At 32.4% G+C, this 18,496-nt stretch overlaps 14 protein-coding genes and 1 pseudogene across 15 annotated transcripts, besides 3 other annotated features; 7 read left to right on the top strand and 8 right to left on the bottom strand.

Moving 5' to 3' along the window:
* Positions 1-130: 130 nt before the first annotated feature.
* Positions 131-862, bottom strand: TVAGG3_1008640 (uncharacterized protein; the record flags this gene model as incomplete). The annotated part of the gene is made up of 1 exon (XM_001302314.1): positions 131-862. The coding sequence occupies one exon, from the start codon at positions 860-862 to the stop codon at positions 131-133; it is 732 nt and encodes a 243-aa protein (XP_001302315.1).
* A 444-nt stretch (positions 863-1,306) lies between these two features.
* TVAGG3_1008630 (uncharacterized protein) lies at positions 1,307-2,951 on the bottom strand (the record flags this gene model as incomplete). The annotated part of the gene is made up of 1 exon (XM_001302313.1): positions 1,722-2,522. The coding sequence occupies one exon, from the start codon at positions 2,520-2,522 to the stop codon at positions 1,722-1,724; it is 801 nt and encodes a 266-aa protein (XP_001302314.1).
* An 897-nt stretch (positions 2,952-3,848) lies between these two features.
* On the top strand, positions 3,849-4,307 carry TVAGG3_1008620 (uncharacterized protein; the record flags this gene model as incomplete). Its single annotated transcript, XM_001302312.1, has 1 exon — positions 3,849-4,307. The coding sequence occupies one exon, from the start codon at positions 3,849-3,851 to the stop codon at positions 4,305-4,307; it is 459 nt and encodes a 152-aa protein (XP_001302313.1).
* Positions 4,308-5,223: 916 nt separating this feature from the next.
* On the top strand, positions 5,224-5,628 carry TVAGG3_1008610 (protein ubiquitination; the record flags this gene model as incomplete). The annotated part of the gene is made up of 1 exon (XM_001302311.1): positions 5,224-5,628. One exon carries the CDS (start codon positions 5,224-5,226, stop codon positions 5,626-5,628), a length of 405 nt encoding a protein of 134 aa, XP_001302312.1.
* Positions 5,629-6,784: 1,156 nt separating this feature from the next.
* Positions 6,785-8,740: a mobile genetic element.
* A 324-nt stretch (positions 8,741-9,064) lies between these two features.
* TVAGG3_1008590 (uncharacterized protein) lies at positions 9,065-9,391 on the bottom strand (the record flags this gene model as incomplete). The annotated part of the gene is made up of 1 exon (XM_001302309.1): positions 9,065-9,391. The coding sequence occupies one exon, from the start codon at positions 9,389-9,391 to the stop codon at positions 9,065-9,067; it is 327 nt and encodes a 108-aa protein (XP_001302310.1).
* Positions 9,392-9,451: 60 nt separating this feature from the next.
* Positions 9,452-10,876: a mobile genetic element.
* Positions 10,877-18,496: part of a mobile genetic element that runs on past the window's edge.
* Positions 10,981-11,508, bottom strand: TVAGG3_1008570 (protein of unknown function, DUF4107 family; the record flags this gene model as incomplete). The annotated part of the gene is made up of 1 exon (XM_001302308.1): positions 10,981-11,508. The coding sequence occupies one exon, from the start codon at positions 11,506-11,508 to the stop codon at positions 10,981-10,983; it is 528 nt and encodes a 175-aa protein (XP_001302309.1).
* Positions 11,734-12,615, bottom strand: TVAGG3_1008560 (uncharacterized protein; the record flags this gene model as incomplete). Its single annotated transcript, XM_001302307.1, has 1 exon — positions 11,734-12,615. The coding sequence occupies one exon, from the start codon at positions 12,613-12,615 to the stop codon at positions 11,734-11,736; it is 882 nt and encodes a 293-aa protein (XP_001302308.1).
* On the top strand, positions 12,665-13,519 carry TVAGG3_1008550 (protein of unknown function, DUF4106 family; the record flags this gene model as incomplete). Its single annotated transcript, XM_051254492.1, has 1 exon — positions 12,665-13,519. One exon carries the CDS (start codon positions 12,665-12,667, stop codon positions 13,517-13,519), a length of 855 nt encoding a protein of 284 aa, XP_051080066.1.
* Positions 13,516-13,917, bottom strand: TVAGG3_1008540 (uncharacterized protein; the record flags this gene model as incomplete). Its single annotated transcript, XM_001302306.1, has 1 exon — positions 13,516-13,917. The coding sequence occupies one exon, from the start codon at positions 13,915-13,917 to the stop codon at positions 13,516-13,518; it is 402 nt and encodes a 133-aa protein (XP_001302307.1).
* TVAGG3_1008530 (uncharacterized protein) lies at positions 13,943-14,446 on the top strand (the record flags this gene model as incomplete). Its single annotated transcript, XM_051254491.1, has 1 exon — positions 13,943-14,446. The coding sequence occupies one exon, from the start codon at positions 13,943-13,945 to the stop codon at positions 14,444-14,446; it is 504 nt and encodes a 167-aa protein (XP_051080065.1).
* On the bottom strand, positions 14,809-15,156 carry TVAGG3_1008520 (uncharacterized protein; the record flags this gene model as incomplete). Its single annotated transcript, XM_051254490.1, has 1 exon — positions 14,809-15,156. One exon carries the CDS (start codon positions 15,154-15,156, stop codon positions 14,809-14,811), a length of 348 nt encoding a protein of 115 aa, XP_051080064.1.
* Positions 15,259-15,573, bottom strand: TVAGG3_1008510 (uncharacterized protein; the record flags this gene model as incomplete). The annotated part of the gene is made up of 1 exon (XM_051254489.1): positions 15,259-15,573. A coding segment is annotated over one exon (315 nt), but the record flags the coding sequence as incomplete, so codon positions are not given.
* Positions 15,591-16,432, top strand: TVAGG3_1008500 (organellar and viral DNA polymerase type B; the record flags this gene model as incomplete). The annotated part of the gene is made up of 1 exon (XM_001310640.2): positions 15,591-16,432. A coding segment is annotated over one exon (842 nt), but the record flags the coding sequence as incomplete, so codon positions are not given.
* On the top strand, positions 16,907-18,101 carry TVAGG3_1008490 (keratin-associated protein family; the record flags this gene model as incomplete). Its single annotated transcript, XM_051254488.1, has 1 exon — positions 16,907-18,101. A coding segment is annotated over one exon (1,195 nt), but the record flags the coding sequence as incomplete, so codon positions are not given.
* On the top strand, positions 18,228-18,469 carry TVAGG3_1008480 (annotated as a pseudogene). The gene has a single exon. A coding segment is annotated over exon 1 (242 nt).

The following is an 18,496-nucleotide window of genomic DNA, read 5'->3' as shown; positions in this document are numbered from 1 at the left end:
AGGACAAAATAAATATATTTTATATATATATATATAATGGTATTAATAGTTCCATGCAAACTTTCAGACCAAAATTTGTCAAATTCACTGTTTTCAAGAGAAATTTACAATAAAAAGTTAAAAATGTTTATTAGTTGATAAATTTCAAAATAGAAGAAATTTCTGAGTTGTTGAAAGCTTTTTTAGTTCCAATCAAAGACAAAACTTCTTTCGCTGATTTAATAGCATCTGTTCCTTTGACATTTTCAACGGTTTCAAGAACTTCACTGATTTGTTCATCACATTCTTCAAAACAATTGATTTCTTTACAAACAAATTCTCTCAAAATCTTCTTTGATTCTTTGACTGGGCAAATGAATGAAAGAATGTTAAGTTTATCAATTCCTTCGTATTCGAAACAGTCATTGATGCAACCACAAACTAAAACAACGGGAACCTGCTTAGAAACTAAAAAATCAATCTCATTCTGAATATCTTTCTTTTGAATCTTCTTGTTCTCAAATACTAATGGAATAAAAATTCGATCATTTGTGAATTTTGTTGACACAAAAACGCCATCAAAACTTGAATGAGAAAATCGATGGCCTAAAATAGAATCAACTGCAGAAAATGCTGAATTAACACCAATAAAACAAACTAATGAACAAAATCTGTCAACACTTAAAACTGTTTCTTCTGTTGAATGCAAACTAACTGTTTTAAGACACTTGTTGAAGTAGTTTTTAACTTGACCTTCGAAATTGTTCCTTTTGACACAAAGACTCTTAATTTTAAGTGAATTTGTGGCAAATGTAGCAAAACGATTGTTATCTAATGTCATAACCAATGAAGGAACAAAAGAAGACAAAAGATGTGAGACCATTTGTGGTGTAATTTTATCGGTTTTATTGATCTTGAAAAGACATGTTTCTTTAGGAATGGTTTTCTCTCATTTTTTGACAAATTTAATTTTGGTGACGTTTTCTGTTGTTTGTGTGAAAAACGGTTTGTCATTATCGTCAAATGACAAAATGCCACTTAAGTTGATTGATGTAAAAACTGCTTTTGAACGGACACCGCTGATGAAATCATCATCTAACAATGAAAAAGCGGTCTGGTTATCTCTGATGGCAAAGCAATTAGATGAAGATGATGTGACATTGATGATTTTTCCTTCGATTTCTTTAACAGCTGAAATTTCTGAGTCATAAATAGTAACAAATGAATTATCAGAACATAAATAGAATGTGTCATTAGTAGAACCAATGAATTTGACTTCAATTGGAATGTTGTCGATAATTTTAGTGTTATTAACATCAAGGGTTATCGTCAATTTTGAGAATTGTGACTTTTTTATCTCTATAAATTAAAAGTTGATTCTCAAAAAAGTGACAAAGTTGACCATGTTGGATTTCCTTGATCAAAACATTTTCTTCGACAAATGTATCTGATAAAGGACACAAATAAACTCTTAAAACATCGTCCGTTTTAAGACAAACAAGTAATTCACAGGCAATCTTGAAAACTCCAACAATTTTGCATTTAGTCGTAAAAGTGACAAAATTGTTAGAAATAAACAAACCGTTATCAATTTCACTGATACGATATTCATTTGTGATGTCTGTGATCTTATGATCGTTTGTAGATTGAAAAGTGAAGTGACATTTCGGATCAGTGAAATCATCACAATCCATTTGAATTTTGTCATCTGTTGTCTTTGTCTTCATAGAATTCTTAGATTGTTATTGGATGTTCTTGTAAAGATCAAATGGTGACAGAGTCAATACTGATGTAAGATTTTCATGACATGTTTCTGTCATCTCTTCAATGCATTTAGTGAATGTGATTTTGTCGACAACTTCGATATCTGGTTCAGGAACTTTGAAAACGCGTTGGTTGTTTCCGATTCGTGCGTTGTATTCTGTGACATCTTTGATTGTAACGAAGTCGTTAGATGAGATATTCTCCATTTGAATCAATCGCTGACGGAAAACTTTCAAGATCTTGATGAACTCATCATGAAGAGAAATAACAACTGGAATAATTGACCGCTGATTACCAATTGGTCGTTGTTTGATAGTTGAAATTGTGTTTTTAACATGTTTAGACATCTTTTCGAATAATTCGATGATTTTGTCATCTGGGCAGTTCTGGCCACAGTTCTCAATTGTCTGGTGGATCTCGGGGAAGCTGGATTTCATTTCAAATTTAGTTTTAGGACTTTGGCGATCAAAACATGATCGACGAAGCCATGAAACAAATGGAGAGTCTTTTTCGCGGTGTGGAATGAAAACAGAGTATTTGAACTCTTTAGAACGCCTTGATTTAAGACAAACAGAGCATGAAAGTGTCAAACTGGATGATGCAGCTGATAAAACATCATCAATGCACAAAAGATCAACAAATGAATTGTTTGATAAGTCTTTGATGTTGTATAATGGTGTGACATAGTTCTTGAAGAGGTGCTGGCTGTCTTGGTAATCAAATTTAACTGGTTTCGCTGAAAACATGGAAAGTAGACGGTATAACTGGAATTGTGTCATAGCAAAGGATTCATCGATCTCTGGAATGCCGTTTTTGTCAAATATTGTTGAAATCTTTTTAAGATATTTTTAATAATTTATCTCATTCAACGAGGAAAGGTCATAAGCCTTAGAGATTTCGTTTTCTGTAACAATGAGAGTCGAATATCCTGTAGTATACAACTATGAATTAGTTGGAAATTCATGATTATTAAAATCAATTTCGGTTATTGTTATATTTCTTTTTTAGTAATTCCTGATATATATAAGTGCCCTAATTTATGACCAATAACTATCTGAATTGGATGCCAATCACATGCAACTGATATTCTTTTGTTTCTATAAATCAAGTGTCCATATATGTCACTCGTCAAAATCTGATTTTAACCTAATTTAATTATAATACCATCATGAAAATCACCAGATAGACATTCTAATCTTGAATTTAATATGTCCCCTTGATATTATCAACAAATTTAACTGAAAAATTTGTTGATATGGAATAAACCATGATTATATTTAATTATTGCCACAAGTGATCGTTATCACATTCAATACATGTATACTTTATTGATTTATAGATATTTAATACATTTTTTACATGTTGTTGCCAACATTCGTATTGATTCTCTTCTTCCTAAGTTAGAATTAAAGAATACACCATCCACAACATCTAATTTGGCCATTAGTGATAGATTGGTTCATTTTGAAGAAGTCCCATAAGACGGTTTTCGAGCACCAAATATCAAATTTTAAGGTATCCAAATCTTTAGTGATCTATCTCTTTTATGACGAGAAAAAGGTTTCTGCCCATGAACTTTTGATTTCCGACATATTTGATTTCTAATTGAAATTATGTACTTTCTTTTTATAATCTAACTCTGTGACTCATACCATAAATTAATCATTGGAAAGTGTCAATATGTTTGGCACAACACATGGCGGAAGATACCAAACCATTCAGGGAATATGATACGTTTAAGATCCTCGAACTTTTTTTCCAAAATTTTTCTATCGTTGCCCTCTTCTTCTCATATTCGATTCAATTTTTTGTGAAAAGATTTTGTAAACAAAAATTCTTGTGTTTGAAGAAAAATTCATAAACATGCAAAATTTAGTTTAAATTTTTTGTTTCGGTTTTGACATTTATAAAATCATGAAGCTTATCGACGTTTGTACATCGATTTATAACTTGTTTTTGACATTCATCAGTTACGTAATACATTATATGTATCTTGATAAGCTTCCAAGATGGGCGATATCTCTGAAATTTTTCGACGGCCATCGCTATTGGTATTTTTTCAAGTTTGATCCAAAATTTAAGCTAATACAATATCTCAGAACTCAATGTCCAACATGGGAAGGACCCAGAACGCACTAGGACGTACATTTGAAATTAAAGACATTGACTCGTTTTCGCTTGACGATTTTCTATATTTTAACAAATTTGTTAAACTAAATGATGAAGACCTTACATTTATTGGACATTGCATTATCAGGCGATTCATTCATGATGTAGACAGGCGCAATGGTCTTATTCCTCGTTCATTTACCATTATATATGGATATCTGTTTGGAGGTATCATATATAGATACGTAAAACATCATAATGCAGGTGATGAAGTGATTAATTATATCATAACATTTGCAAAACATTTCCGTATGAAAGATTACAATGTTTTTGCTCACAAATTTGGCGAACCAGGTATCTACTTCCGCTACAGTGATGGTACTCATAACAAAATACCATGTCAGCCAGATTTTCAACCATTGAAAATTATTAATGAAGATCTTGAGTTTAAATAAATTTGTTTTTTTGTGTAACATTTTCACATCAAAGCTTTCCTAATTTTTCTTCTGATACTTGAAGTTTGACTCTAAACTTGCTTCTGAATGTTTCCATTATTTTTTTTAGAATAAGTACACAACATGCACATACAACTGGAAAACTACTACTTGACTTCAAAAAGTTAAATGGATGAATCATGATCGCAAATTTCATATTTAATTAATTTCATATTTAATTAAAGATTCTTTTCATAAGTTGTATTTATATATTCATTTCTCTAAACGAGAGGATACATCCAAGCATACGTTCTACCCCTCTTATTAAACAAACGATAGACTTTTTTATGATTAATCTCGATTTAATTCGAATTTCCAATAAATTAGAAGGACATGATACTATTGCGCATGCAAAACGTTATTACAAGCTGATCTTTTGTAATCAATATCTTTAACTTGTAATTGAGTTATTCATAAGGATAGAATAAAGATTTGATACAATTGGCAGCTCATATTGAAGACTATCTTGAATATGGGAAGCTCTTTCATGTTTTCGAGCCAGAAAACATCAAGATTATCTTAAAACTTACAAATTTGACCTCAAATAACTTCATTCGAATTCTTGAACAATCATCAACTACATTTGAAGCAAGCAAATTATACAAATATACTCATGATGCAAGCGTTCCTATCAACAATTTTCAAAGATGCAATTTCGATACTTAAATCTGGTAGAAAATGTTGGATTTAAGAATATTTGATGAACATATATACTTGTCAGTCTTGAAAATCGAATCCAAAATCTTCTTGAAAACAGTAGAGAAGAACATATAACAATTCAAAAACTTTCTAAGATTGAAGTGTTCAAAAAATCAAACGAAATGAAAAGCATGTTCAAATATTCTTTAATGAGCTTTCAGAAAATAGTAATCAAAAGATGATTTCAAAAGCATGCGAAGAAGGACTCTCTGAGAAAATTATTAATGATGATAATATACTACATATTGCATCATTCAAAGGAAATACCAGACTTGTTAAAAATCTTATTGAATGCGGCTGCAAGTTAGAAATAAGAAAAGAAAAAGGATATACACCACTCATTTGTGCTTCAAGAAATGGCCATCTTGAACTAGTGAAATATCTTATTTCTGTTGGTACTGATAAAGAAGCGAAAAATAAAATAGGAGGTAAAGCACTGATTTATGCATCATTTACAGGTCAACTTGAAGTTGTTAAGTTCTTATATACGAAAAAAGGAGATTTGACAGAATGTCAAATCTCCTCAAAAAGTGACAGTTTACATGGCAAACAATTGCGAGCAATTTTTAGCCATTTTGGCTGAGAACTAGGGTCTGCGAGGTACATAGATAGAATCAGTACCTCGCAGACTCTAGTTCTCTATATGGCGCCGAGAAATTTTGGTGAAATGCGACGACATTTCACCAAAATTTTCTCGACGCCATAGGATGAATTGGAGGGTGTGAGATACTATTACATATAATAGTACTCACACCCTCCAAAACCTCGAAAATCTCAAAATTTCCTGCAATTATCATCAACTTTGCATAGCACAATCGGCCAAAAATTCATTCAATTGTCCTTCTTCTCAATATTTCTTAACTCTTTCGATTTCTTTCAAAATATCTTTCAATAATCTTTCAATGATAAATATTATAAAACGATTAGTATGAAACTTTTTTGCATTTTAAAAATATTTTATATTTCTGTTTTTATTTCAATTTTTATATTTTTATTTTCCTTTTTTTAGATGAAACTTATTTGTTTACCAATATTCCTTATTTTATAAAATTTTTCAATTGAATACTACAATAATTTTATCTCTCCTTTATTAAATTTTCGATTTTTATGTTAATTCTAATTCTTTGCACTATTTCTTGTCTAAATCTTCTAAAATTTTTATTTTAATTTAATTTGACACATAATCATCCTTTTAATTTTCGATTCAAATCCTTATCCTCTTCATTATTTTTCAATAATTTTTTTATCGTAATTTGTAAAATTCGTTCTTTTATAGCTGTTTAAATAATCCAAAACCATGATATTTATTATTGTTAATTATTCCTAATCATGTTTTTTCCATTAATTTTAATTTTTTATTTTCTGAACCATTTAAATTAATTTTGTTAAGAATATTTTTTCAATATAGACTTCTGAAATAATTAAATTATTCTCAAATTCTCACAAATTATTTCATTTCAAATTTGTTTAAAATGAATTTGTACACCTTAGTTGATTCAGCTTGGCTTGAAACAGCTCTAGCACAGATTCAAAGGCGCACACCGTTAGCCATTGTTCTCACAAATGTTCCACTAGTCAACAACACTATTCGTTCATCAATTAACAAGATAACATTTTACAAAGCTCTCTTATGTAATAGACTAATTACTATTGAAGAGTACTTACATCATACATACAAACTTCAAGAGTTTACTACTTTCTACATTAAATATAATAATCGACTCTACGAGTGTTCATCCGAGTATATAAGAATTTCCAAAAAAGTGACACCCAAAAAGTGACACTTTCAATAGGGAGTAACACTTAAAAAGTGACAATTTAAAATTCACAATAAATAAAAATAATAATTTTTTTAGTCTATTAAATTATTCTTTTCTTTGAAATCCTCTAAAAATTCTTCGAAATGTTCTAAAATATAATCTGGAGAATTATAACAAAATTCATTAATTTCTAACATATACGTATCTAACAATTCATTTGGAATTTCAAACGATCTTAAATATGTAATTGAATTTTGTATCTTCTCATTTATTTGAGAAAGTTTTTCTTCAGCATTTTCCAATAAAAATCTTAATGGATTCAAATTGGCTTCTTGATTCTGAACAAAATTTAATACTTGGTATAAACGTGATTGAACTTCTCTTTTCAATTTTGTTTTATAATCTGTCAATCGAGGCTCGCGAATTCTAATTGAAGGAATAAAACCTGTTTGAAGTAAATCGTTTTTAATACGATAAAAGTAATTGGGTGCAACTTCTTCTAAAAGATTTTTGACAAAAACATCAATTCTTTGATTTTTAACGCAGCCAAAATCGTGATATTTTATCTTTTTAAATAAAGATTCAGAAACGTTATTCACAACGGTTAATTCATTTGGTCTGGCAGCGGCTATCCACATCATAGCCAACAATTCCTTATACAAAATTCAAAAACTTGGGTGCAATCAGAACTGATTGCACCCAAGTTTTTGAACTTTCTTGAGGGAATTAAAGGGTGAGAGATTTATAGTCTATCTATATATCTCCACCCTCTAATTCCCTCCCTGACAGCGGGAAATTTTGTCTGAATGTTAAACTATTCAGACAAAGTTTCCCACTGTTTGCGAAGGAATTGTTGGCTATGATGTACTGATTCATGATCAGTACATCATAGCCAACAATTCCTTATATAAAGTTCAAAACTTGGGTGCAATCAGTTCTGATTGCACCCAAGTTTTTGAACTTTCTTGAGGGAATGGAAGAGTAAGATGTATACATTATGAATATATACCTCTTACCCTTCCATTCCCTCTCTGACAGCGGAAAACTTTGTCTGAATGTTAAACTATTCAGACAAAGTTTCCCGCTGTCAGCGAAAGAATTGTTCCATCTGGTGCATAGAGTGTGAATCTATGCACCAAATGGAGCAAGTCCCTCGCGAAATTGCCAAAACTTGCGTCGCATTTCAAAGATTGCGACCCAAATTTTGGCGATTTCTAGTAGAGATGGAGTATTTTGAGTCACTGACCTATATGCAGTGGCTCAAAGGGCTCCATCTCTACTTTGAAGCAAGGAAACTTTCCTCGAAATTTTGATAATTTGAAGAAAGTTTTCAAGCAATTAACAAAGGATTACTCGCTATGAGGTAAAAATTCTAGATTTTCACCTCATAGCGAGAGCTTCCCTTTCATTGCTTGAAAACTTTCCCCAGCTTCAAAATTGGGGAAAGGGCTGTAAAGTCGACTCCGATACCAGCAGGTACCAGAGTATTTAAAAGAGAAGCCCTCGTACGAGTTTCTATGAAGACCTTCTCATTCAAGAAGATCTTAATAGAAAATCGTACGAGGGCATTGGAAACTCGCGTCTGGTACATGTTGGTACCAGAGTGTTTGAGATTTGAAGACTCTGGTACTAACATGTACCAGAATTTATGATGAATTTAAAATGGTAGCGGTTTGTTTCAAAAAATTTTAGATGAGATTTGCATAGATATAGATTATATGATTTATACATATGAAAAATAATATATAAAAATATAATTTTGAGATAATTATGTAAATAATATTTTAAATATTTGAATTTGAGGTATAATTTTATAGTAAAATATATTATAAAGAGTATTTATATAAATATTGTAAAATAATATAAGTAATAAAAATTGAGACCCCCTCCCTGTTTTTGATGTTTTGTCACTTTTTCAGTAATTCTTATTGTTTCGTGTTCATCCATTTTGAAACACAGAGATGACACTCTCCTTACCGATTATTTGATATTACAAAGTTCAAACGACTCTCGTATACAGGAAGAACCCTCATCAGCCAGCACTCCTCTACAACAGATAGAATACATATCATGTGTACTGAGGCACTGCGAGCCTCCTTACCCATTATATGTGAATTTGACACTTTACAAAACCGTTAACGTATATTTTACAACACAAACACAAACACCAACTTAACCTTAAATATTTATAAAGCCGCCAACCACTTCACCTCACTAACGTTTCACAAACGACTTCACTACTGTAAAAAATAAACGTTCTCACTTACAAAAGTATTGCAACTCTTCCCATTGCTGTGCTTCACACAATAGTTCATATTCTTCAGTATCGCTGCTGTCGCTCCAATCGTCAGAGTCAAAGTCACTGTCAAAATAAATGTTAGTAAGTTTTGACAAAGCTAATGAAACACGCTTACCGTTTGTATCTATTGCTTGTATAAACTTTCCATTCTTCATTCCTTCGTAAACGCTCAAACTAACTTTACCCTTTCTCCCTCGTATCTGATAGAATGTATTTTCACGAGGAACGAAGAACAAGTTCTTGAACTCATGATCGTTGTAGTTTGTTATCTCAATAGTTTTCGTCATTTATATAAAAATAAAATAAAAATAAAATAAAAAATAAACTTAAAAATAAATGATATCACCGAGAAAGGGACAGACTAGCCCATTGTCACTTTTTAATTTAGCAAATGAACGCTTATGGAGTGGAGTTTTTGGGTAAATCTGATTTGCTTATAAATGAAATAAAATCAAAAGAAACCATATTGGCATTATATTATGCAAAAATAAATGATCTTACTTAGTACTTTTAAAGTTAATTTCAGAAAAAATTTGACACAATGGTATCCGGCACATATAAGTGGTGTACAACCAAAATATAAGTTGGTTTAAACATATATTGCTATATCTCATGATCTTACTTAGTACTTTTAAAGTTAATTTCAGAAAAAATTTGACACAATGGTATCCGGCACATATAAGTGGTGTACAAGCAAAATATAAGTTGGTTTAAACATATATTGCTATATCTCATGATCTTACTTAGTACTTTTAAAGTTAATTTCAGAAAAAATTTGACACAATGGTATCCGGCACATACAAGTGGTGTACAACCAAAATATAAGTTGGTTTAAACATATATTGCTATATCTCATGATCTTACTTAGTACTTTTAAAGTTAATTTCAGAAAAAATTTGACACAATGGTATCCGGCACATACAAGTGGTGTACAACCAAAATATAAGTTGGTTTAAACATATATTGCTATATCTCATGATCTTACTTAGTACTTTTAAAGTTAATTTCAGAAAAAATTTGACACAATGGTATCGGCACATACAAGTGGTGTACAACCAAAATATAAGTTGGTTTAAACATATATTGCTATATCTCATGATCTTACTTAGTACTTTTAAAGTTAATTTCAGAAAAAATTTGACACAATGGTATCCGGCACATATAAGTGGTGTACAACCAAAATAAAGTTGGTTTAAACATATATTGCTATATCTCATGACTTACTTTTAAAGTTAATTTCAGAAAAAATTTGACACAATGGTATCCGGCACATATAAGTGGTGTACAACCAAATCTTCGACTCGATGAACTTGTCATCGAGTTATATTCCAGTGTTGTTCCTTCATTCCTGATTAAGTTGCAAATTAAAGGTCTGGATTCAGAGAGAAGTGTTAAAGTTATCAAAAAAGTCACAAGAGATTTCGAAGAAATGACACAATTTAAAAAAGTCGAATGCATCAGTATGCTTGAAGCTGTTCAGAAAGGTCTGAAAAATGATACACTTGATCCCAACATTGTTTACTCAACATTAAAAATATTATTGCAAAGAAAACATTTGATTTAATAAACATTTAATTTATTATAATTAATTTTTTATTACAGTATAGTAAAAAATGCTATAAATTATTATATATTATTAAAATGTGACTTTTAATAGTAAGTGAATAAAATAAATCAGGAATTGGGAAAGAAATAAGGTTAATTAAAAATAACGAAAATTATAAGTTTAAGGTTAATGAAAAAGTGACAATGGGCGAGTTTGTCCCCCACTCTGATATCACCACCCTCACACGTATGAAAACATAGCACAAAAATAAATTTAGGGTAGAAGGTTAGATCTAACCCGATAACTACCCTCTTTTTTACCCTGTTGAATTCATTGCTTTATAACTCTCTTCCTTGGTTTCTTTTTAGTTGCTTTCTTAACATCTGTCTCCAACTTGACTGTCTTTCTTCTTCGTCCGTAATGATACCAATTACTTCCACCAGTCAATGGGTCAAATGGTCTTTCGTAAGGGTTTCCATACATTCCATAGGGACCATACGGAAGAACTACTAGTGGAGAAGAAACATTTTCTTTAGTTCCATCGACTCTATTTAAATGCATTGTTTCACCTTTCATCTGGTCATTAAAGTCTTTTGCGTGTTTTGCAAACTCATCGTCCTTTCCTAAAGCATTTTCTGACTCAGTCGCAACCAAATTGGATGCTTTATTTATGAGCCCTATTTTATTTAATCTTAACTTCTTTGCAACCCAGCCTCCAATCTTTCCTTTATTTGCATCTAATGTCTTTGAAACCCTTCCTCCACTCATTTTATTTACTGCGTCATAAGCTCCAAGTGCTTTTGCTCCAAATGCTAATGCTTTTGTTCCCATTGCGCCTAAAGCTGCCCAAGCTACCATTTACACCATATTAAAATCATCTCTCTTCAATATTATCTCATAAAAGTTCTCGTTACTGGAGAAAGTCAATGAAACATAAGCGTTCTCACGGGCTTCGCCCTCACCGCTTTGCAGTCTATCTAACTTCTTTCTTATCTCATCTATACGCTTCAAAATGTCTGAACAATTGCTAACATCTTCTACAACAATTATTTCATCATGAATGACCTTCAAGAACAAGCTCATTTAATATGCTATTAAAATCATCTCAATAATGAGTCCATCCTTTCCATCTTTAGGTAGCACAACATCTTTCATTGAAGAAGGTTCGACAAGTCTTATGTTAAACTTACTGACAAAGTTTGTTATACTATAATGCTTCGGTGGCGAATACATATAGTTTGAAAGACATAATATAGATTCTTCAGCAAATTCACTTATACTGGATTTTATAACAATGTTCTCACGAGACCAAATACCACCAATTGACAATCTTGTAAGCAATCCTGCTGAACCTTCTACTGTAAACGTCGATGGTAACATTCCACGAAGGTCATCTATTGACATCTTTGAGTCACTGAATTTAAATATTTTCTTAAAGCAATCGTCATTATCTAACCATGCAATAGCTTTGAAGTTTTCATTCGAATATACTTCTGCTTCATTAAATGTAAAACCTGACTTCTTTGCAGAGACGACTTTAAAATCTATTGAGTTTGTTTCAAAATTATATGCTATGGTAACTTCTGAAGGTAATGGATGTCCTTCCGCAGTCAGTTGTTCTCTCACTACCGTTTGAAGCTTTGTGTTAAAAACTTTCATGTCATCTCCTGTATCTAAGTTCACATACACAGCAACAGGGAAACTATCTTGCTTCTTTGTTTCATCATTATATCTCAAAACATTAAAGTTCTTCAATAATATTGTTCTTCCTGCTGGAATACTTCGAACCTGTCTGATTTCAATAGCTTTCTCACCTCCTACATACTCTACCCAGTGTCTTGGATATTCATAAGTATACTGACTTTCTTGAATTTTGGTAGGTTTCATCATAACGTGTTCATAGTATATCTTTATACTCTTGTCAGTTAGACTCGGTGCTATGTTCTGAATATTTCTGACTTGCATTTTTAATAAGATTAAAATGAAGCATTTAATACATGATGTAGATGAAGACATGAATGAAACTACAGACAAACTTAACTCTTCTCTTATTCTTCCTTTCAGCAAAGATTATGAATTCTGTTCAAATGGCGTTTATTTCTATTGTGGAAAGATGGGGTCAGGAAAGACATTTAATCACATTCGTCATATTCTTATAACAGAACGTTTAGGAAATGACTCATGTTATGACCAAATCATTATATCAGCAACTTCAGACTCTATGGACTCAACAGCGAAAACATTTATGTCAAAAGTTCAAGCCTCTGTCGTTAAAGTTCCAGACAGTGAACTCATTGAATTTCTTCCACGTTACATTCGACGTAAGAGGAAATATTATGCCATCGTAGAGTTCATACAGTCAGGAATGCAAAAGACTTCTGAGGAGATGGAAAGAATTATTGACAAACACCACTTACGTCAGTACTCAGGAGTTTACGATATGAAACGACTGACAAACTACATTCTATCAAAACTTTCAAAATACCCCTTCAAAAAATATCCTTCAAACACTCTGCTCGTTTGCGACGACTTCGCCGGAAAAGGTTTAGTTTCAAAACCAGACTCACCATTAGCTAACATCATAACTAAAGTCAGACATTACCACTTAACTGCAGCAATACTTATGCAAACATGGAGGTTTTTAGCTTTAAACATAAAACGTCTCATAACTGACTTCGTTATCTTTCAAGGTTTCTCACGTTATGATATTGAACTCATTTGGAAACAGTCTGGTATAACATTACCTTTTGAAGAAATTTGGGAAGCATATAAGTCTCTCATCTCTCCTCGTTCATACCTTGAGATTCATATCATGACTAATACCATTAAAGTCAAAAATATTCCATGGGAACGACCAACATTGTTTTAAAGCTTAACCTTCAATTGACTGATGGTAAACAAATTCCATGCATCTCTGTCGCCATTTCTGTTAATATTTTTGCTGTCATTCATATCATCCACTTCCCCATCCGTTAGCTTTTGAGGATATGCGTTAGAATAGCTGTTCTTAAATGAAGGCTTTTCACCTTTGAGAGCATAAACTCTATAACTTTCTGCATACTTTATGTTTGAACCTCCTGAGCCATCATTGACATAAATTTTTATAGGCTTCCACCCTTTGTTCATGTTCCTGCTTCTTCCCTTAGCTCTTTTGTTCAGTAGTTCTACATCTTTATACACAGCATCTGTCTCAGTGAATTCAACAATATTTTCATTCGTTAGCTTTACATTCAAACCCTTGTCGAGTATATTGTTCATTTCATACATATAAAAGGTTTTTATTCTATATGAAATGAGAAGCAAATCCATCTTAGCTGGTGCCGTTAATGTTCCAATTGAACCAACATCAAATGTTGACTCACGAACGACAAACAATATTGTCATAAAGAACTATAGTTCAGAATGTTTGAAAGAAAAAGAACCAGAACTTAAGTCGGTGAATTTAAACACAGCTTCAAACGCTAACGCTACATCAGATGTTAAGTTAGAGTATCCACCACTGGACCAAATTCTTTCAAGAGAAGCCAACGACAACCCTTACACAAATGTTCAAACAAATCCTTCAGATAACGTAGACCATTACCTTCTTCAGTTATACCAAACAATTTTACTCAAAGACGATAAGAAGCTTTTGACAAATCTTATAAGCAAGAACCAAATAATTCTAACAAAGGAGGATTTAGAAAATGTTATATCACGAATAACAGGGAAACAATGTGTCATTGACTATCTCGACCCTGAAATCGAATGCTGTGGTCAAACGCCAATATTCATGAAATCGGTAATATTAGAATAATCGAAACACCAGGAACTACAGGAGTTGAGTTTAAGTATAAATATTCAAACGAGTATACAAAACTATCTACTGACTATAAGCTTTGTTTGAAATATGTTTTAGTAAATTAAAGCAGTCAGTCAGTCAGTCAATGACTGACTTAGGTTAGTCAAAAAAATTTCAAGTTAGCAATTTGTAATATCTATCCAAAACTTCTTCAACACTATTGAACTCATCTTCATAATGCAAACCTAATCTTATTGACTTGGTGCAGTTTTCACTAACACAATATTTTTCTGTTCTCTTGACTGACATAACTAACTCATTTGTTTCATCAAACAGCAACAACCAAAGTTCATGACCTAATACATAACATTCATACTTTATATTTTTAGCTCTGAGTTCTCTTGTAAGCTGTTGCATTTAATATTTTCTAAAAAGTCAACTTCAACAGTCATTCGCACTGGTGCCTTCAGTTCTACAGGCTCTCCTTGAAAGTCAACAAGTCTGAATTGCATGTCTTTCAAATTATGAGGACTTATGCGAACCCATTTACCTAAATGAGTTGCTATGACAGGAACGTTTGGAATGAACATTGAATTTACTTCATAACAGAAAGACTTATATTCTACTGAACCTTTACTATTAACTCCTGAAATACCTGTGACATTAGCTATTTTTGACTCAATGTACAAACAATTGCCATAACATACGTATGGAACAGATTTCATCTCAATCGTTTTGTCAACACTTTTCAAAGGAAATGTCATATGGTATGCTCCCAGAAGCAATTGAACTCTATAATTCATTCGTGTTATCTTAAACTCCTTCGCATAACTGAACTTCAATGTTCCCTCAGAAGAGAGTTCGACATCTATGTTGTCAATAGTTTCTTCATTTATGAGAGTATCTATGACTCCAGCAATTTTATCTATTCTATACCCAGCTCTGTTAGGAAATGTTATAACACTTCTTACACCATCTATTTCAATCTCTATGAAATCTGTTTCATCTGTTATGACAAAAGTTGCGATAGTATTGAAGTCAACAACTCTGAAAGCAAGTGCTTCATTTTGAAGACCTAAGTTTGTTTGTAGCTTTACTGTCCCGTATTCGTTTGGGTCTGTACTTTGCAAATAGAACAACATTTTATTCTCATTAAAATATGACTATTGCTGCATATGCGTATGAAACAAATGAAGCAAGAAGAGCACATGAACTAGTTAACGAAAACTCAACTTTAACCATTGAAGGCAATGATTTAGTCACTGACGATGGAAAAACTAAAAAAGTCATTGATTTCGATACTTTTAACACGTATGACCCATTCAATACAACAAGTAAAGTTCCTATCATAAATGATGGAACGGTGCAATATATAAATTCAACAGTAGATGCCTCATTAGTGAAAGTATTAAATGTTCTCATTGAATTACTAAAGAGCTTTCGATTTGACGACAACATTAAATGCTTAAAGAATTTAGTCATGAATGAGAAACAAATTCTCGGCGTTGCTGGTAGCAGTAATGATGTACACCTTATGACATTAGAATATTATAACGAACATAAAGATGAACTGAAAGGAGAGAAGGGTGACACTGGAGCTCAAGGACCACAAGGACCACAAGGAATACAAGGACCTCAAGGCGAAAACGGTTTGGATGGAGAAGATGGAAAGGATGGAAAAACTGCTAAATCATGGATATGGAACCTTATAAATACTGGTTTAACAGCTGGTTCATATGGAGTTCTTCAATACCAAATCGGAAAGATATGGGCAGTACTTGGTGAAGAAGCTTTAGATGACGTTAAAAATGCTTTGAACTTCATTTCAAATGGTTCGGATACTATTAAAACTTTATCTGGTTGGATGCAAGAAACAAGGAGTCAAATAGATACTGTAAGACGTATAGCAAACAATGCACGTACGGGATTGGATACTTTACGAGAAGCACAAAATACACTAAAGGAAGCAAATGATATTCTTGGCTCAGTATCAGACATGCATGAAGATTGGCTTAAAGGTATTGACAAATCTTTAAAAAATCACAGTCAGTCTATTGCTGACTACAAGAAAAGTATAGATTTTTACATAGTGCTATGGACGTACATGATGGAAGCATAAGGAACTTACTTAATGCTAACAATAACTTACCAGGAACTATTAAAGCATTTATAAAGTCCTTTGTAAAACCTGGTGCTCTAACATTTAGGTCTTTGAGAGCAAGAGCATTGAAGTCAAGAGATGCAGAAACTCCAACAGAACCTACAGAAGGAACTGAAACAACAGAAACTCCAGAAGAACCACCAAAACCAACAGCTAATGAAATATTGTTCGAATATTTTCCAAGGTACTCTGTTCTCATTGCATACATTCAAGAAATACTTAAGAAAGCAGACTTGACTTTAGGAGATGATGAAAGTTCTGTATATCTTTCGTTCCAGTTTCAAATAGCAGAACTTTTGAGACAGATATGCTTAATGTATGACAACATCTCTGATTTCACAAGATATGATGACGACCATGACCCCGAACACGGTGAAGAAGAAGTTTTACAAACATCCATTAAGACAGGAAAAGTTTTAACACAAAGTCTCATTATTGACACCGAAGATGGTGAAGTGGATGTTCTTCAAGAGCTGAAGAAAAATACTTCTTCGGGAGGTGGTGGTAGGCATGAACTTGAAATAAATGAGATAGAAGAGAAATTAGCCGAAAAAGCAGATAAAAACCATGTTCATTATATAAGTTCAGATGAACAGATTATAACGGACTACCACGGATATTTAACACGAACTGAAGAAAGAGTGAAGACAAAAGATGTTAATGAAAGAAGATATAAATTCATTCGTGCTGAAGGTTATGACATACGCTGTACTGTACAGTATGACACAGGTAAGGCTCCAGAAGCATTTGACAATAACAATGAAATATATGCTTCGTATTTCTTTGTTAACGGTGTATTAGTTGAACCAAGATTTACTTTGAGAGTTAAGGCAAAAATAACTTTTGAAGATGCTATTAAAAGTAAAGCTGACAAAGATGAACTTGACGCAATGAACAAAGTTTTGAAATCTCATAAACACAATATCTCCGATATAAATGAACTTCAAGCTACATTAAATAGTAAAGCTGACAAGAACCATACACATGAATCCTTCACTACTGTTAGAGCAGACGACATAATATTGAACTATACCCTTGGTTCAAGTGCACCTTTAGAGAATCCAAGTACAAGCGTAAAAGATACTCTTAATAGTTTAAATAGTAAATGTATGAACATTGAAGGTCATATCAGAAACTTTGAAACATATGAACTACCAGCAATGTTAGATAAGAAAGCAGATAAAGAACATACACATAACTCCTTCTCAACTGTTGCTATAGAAAGTATTGAAGGAACTGTTGGCGGAACTGGTGGAGATTCTTTATATTATAAACCTCCTAACTTTCCACAAGGTTTAACATCGAATGAAAACATAACAACGAAGAAAGACATTAGCTGTAAAAATGTTTATGTCATGGATGATGAAAACAATGTTAAATTTTCTGTTCAAAATTTATATGATAAGAAAGCAGACAAAACAGAGCTTCAAACATTAAAGACTGAAATACTTCAAACATTATATCCTATAGGCTCTATTTATACATCAATGAACTCACCAAATCCAGCAAGTGTTTTAGGTTTTGGTACGTGGCAGCAGATTGTAGACAAATTCTTATACTGTGCTAACTCTTCAAAGCAAGCAGGAGGTTCGAAGAAAATTAAAGAAGCAAACTTACCTGCGCACACTCATACAGGAACTACAAACTTTTCTGGCGACCATAGCCACTCATTAAGAGACCACCCATTATACAACTCAGACTATAAAGCTGGCAATGGTGTTTTATCTCCATCTTATAACAATTCAGCAAAAAAGACTTTTCGACCAACTGAACCAGGAGGAAATCATGTCCATACTTTCACAACAAATCCAACAGGCTCGGGTGAAGATTATATGCCACCATTTATGACTGTATTCGCATGGTACCGCGTTCAATGAACGCGCTTGAGCCTGCTTTGCAAGCTT

Source organism: Trichomonas vaginalis, chromosome I (assembly GCF_026262505.1).
Source record: "Trichomonas vaginalis G3 chromosome I, whole genome shotgun sequence".
Lineage (NCBI taxonomy): Eukaryota > Parabasalia > Trichomonadida > Trichomonadidae > Trichomonas > Trichomonas vaginalis.
The sequence above is the reverse complement of the archived record's forward strand: the minus strand, read 5'-3'. Positions and strand labels throughout refer to the sequence as shown.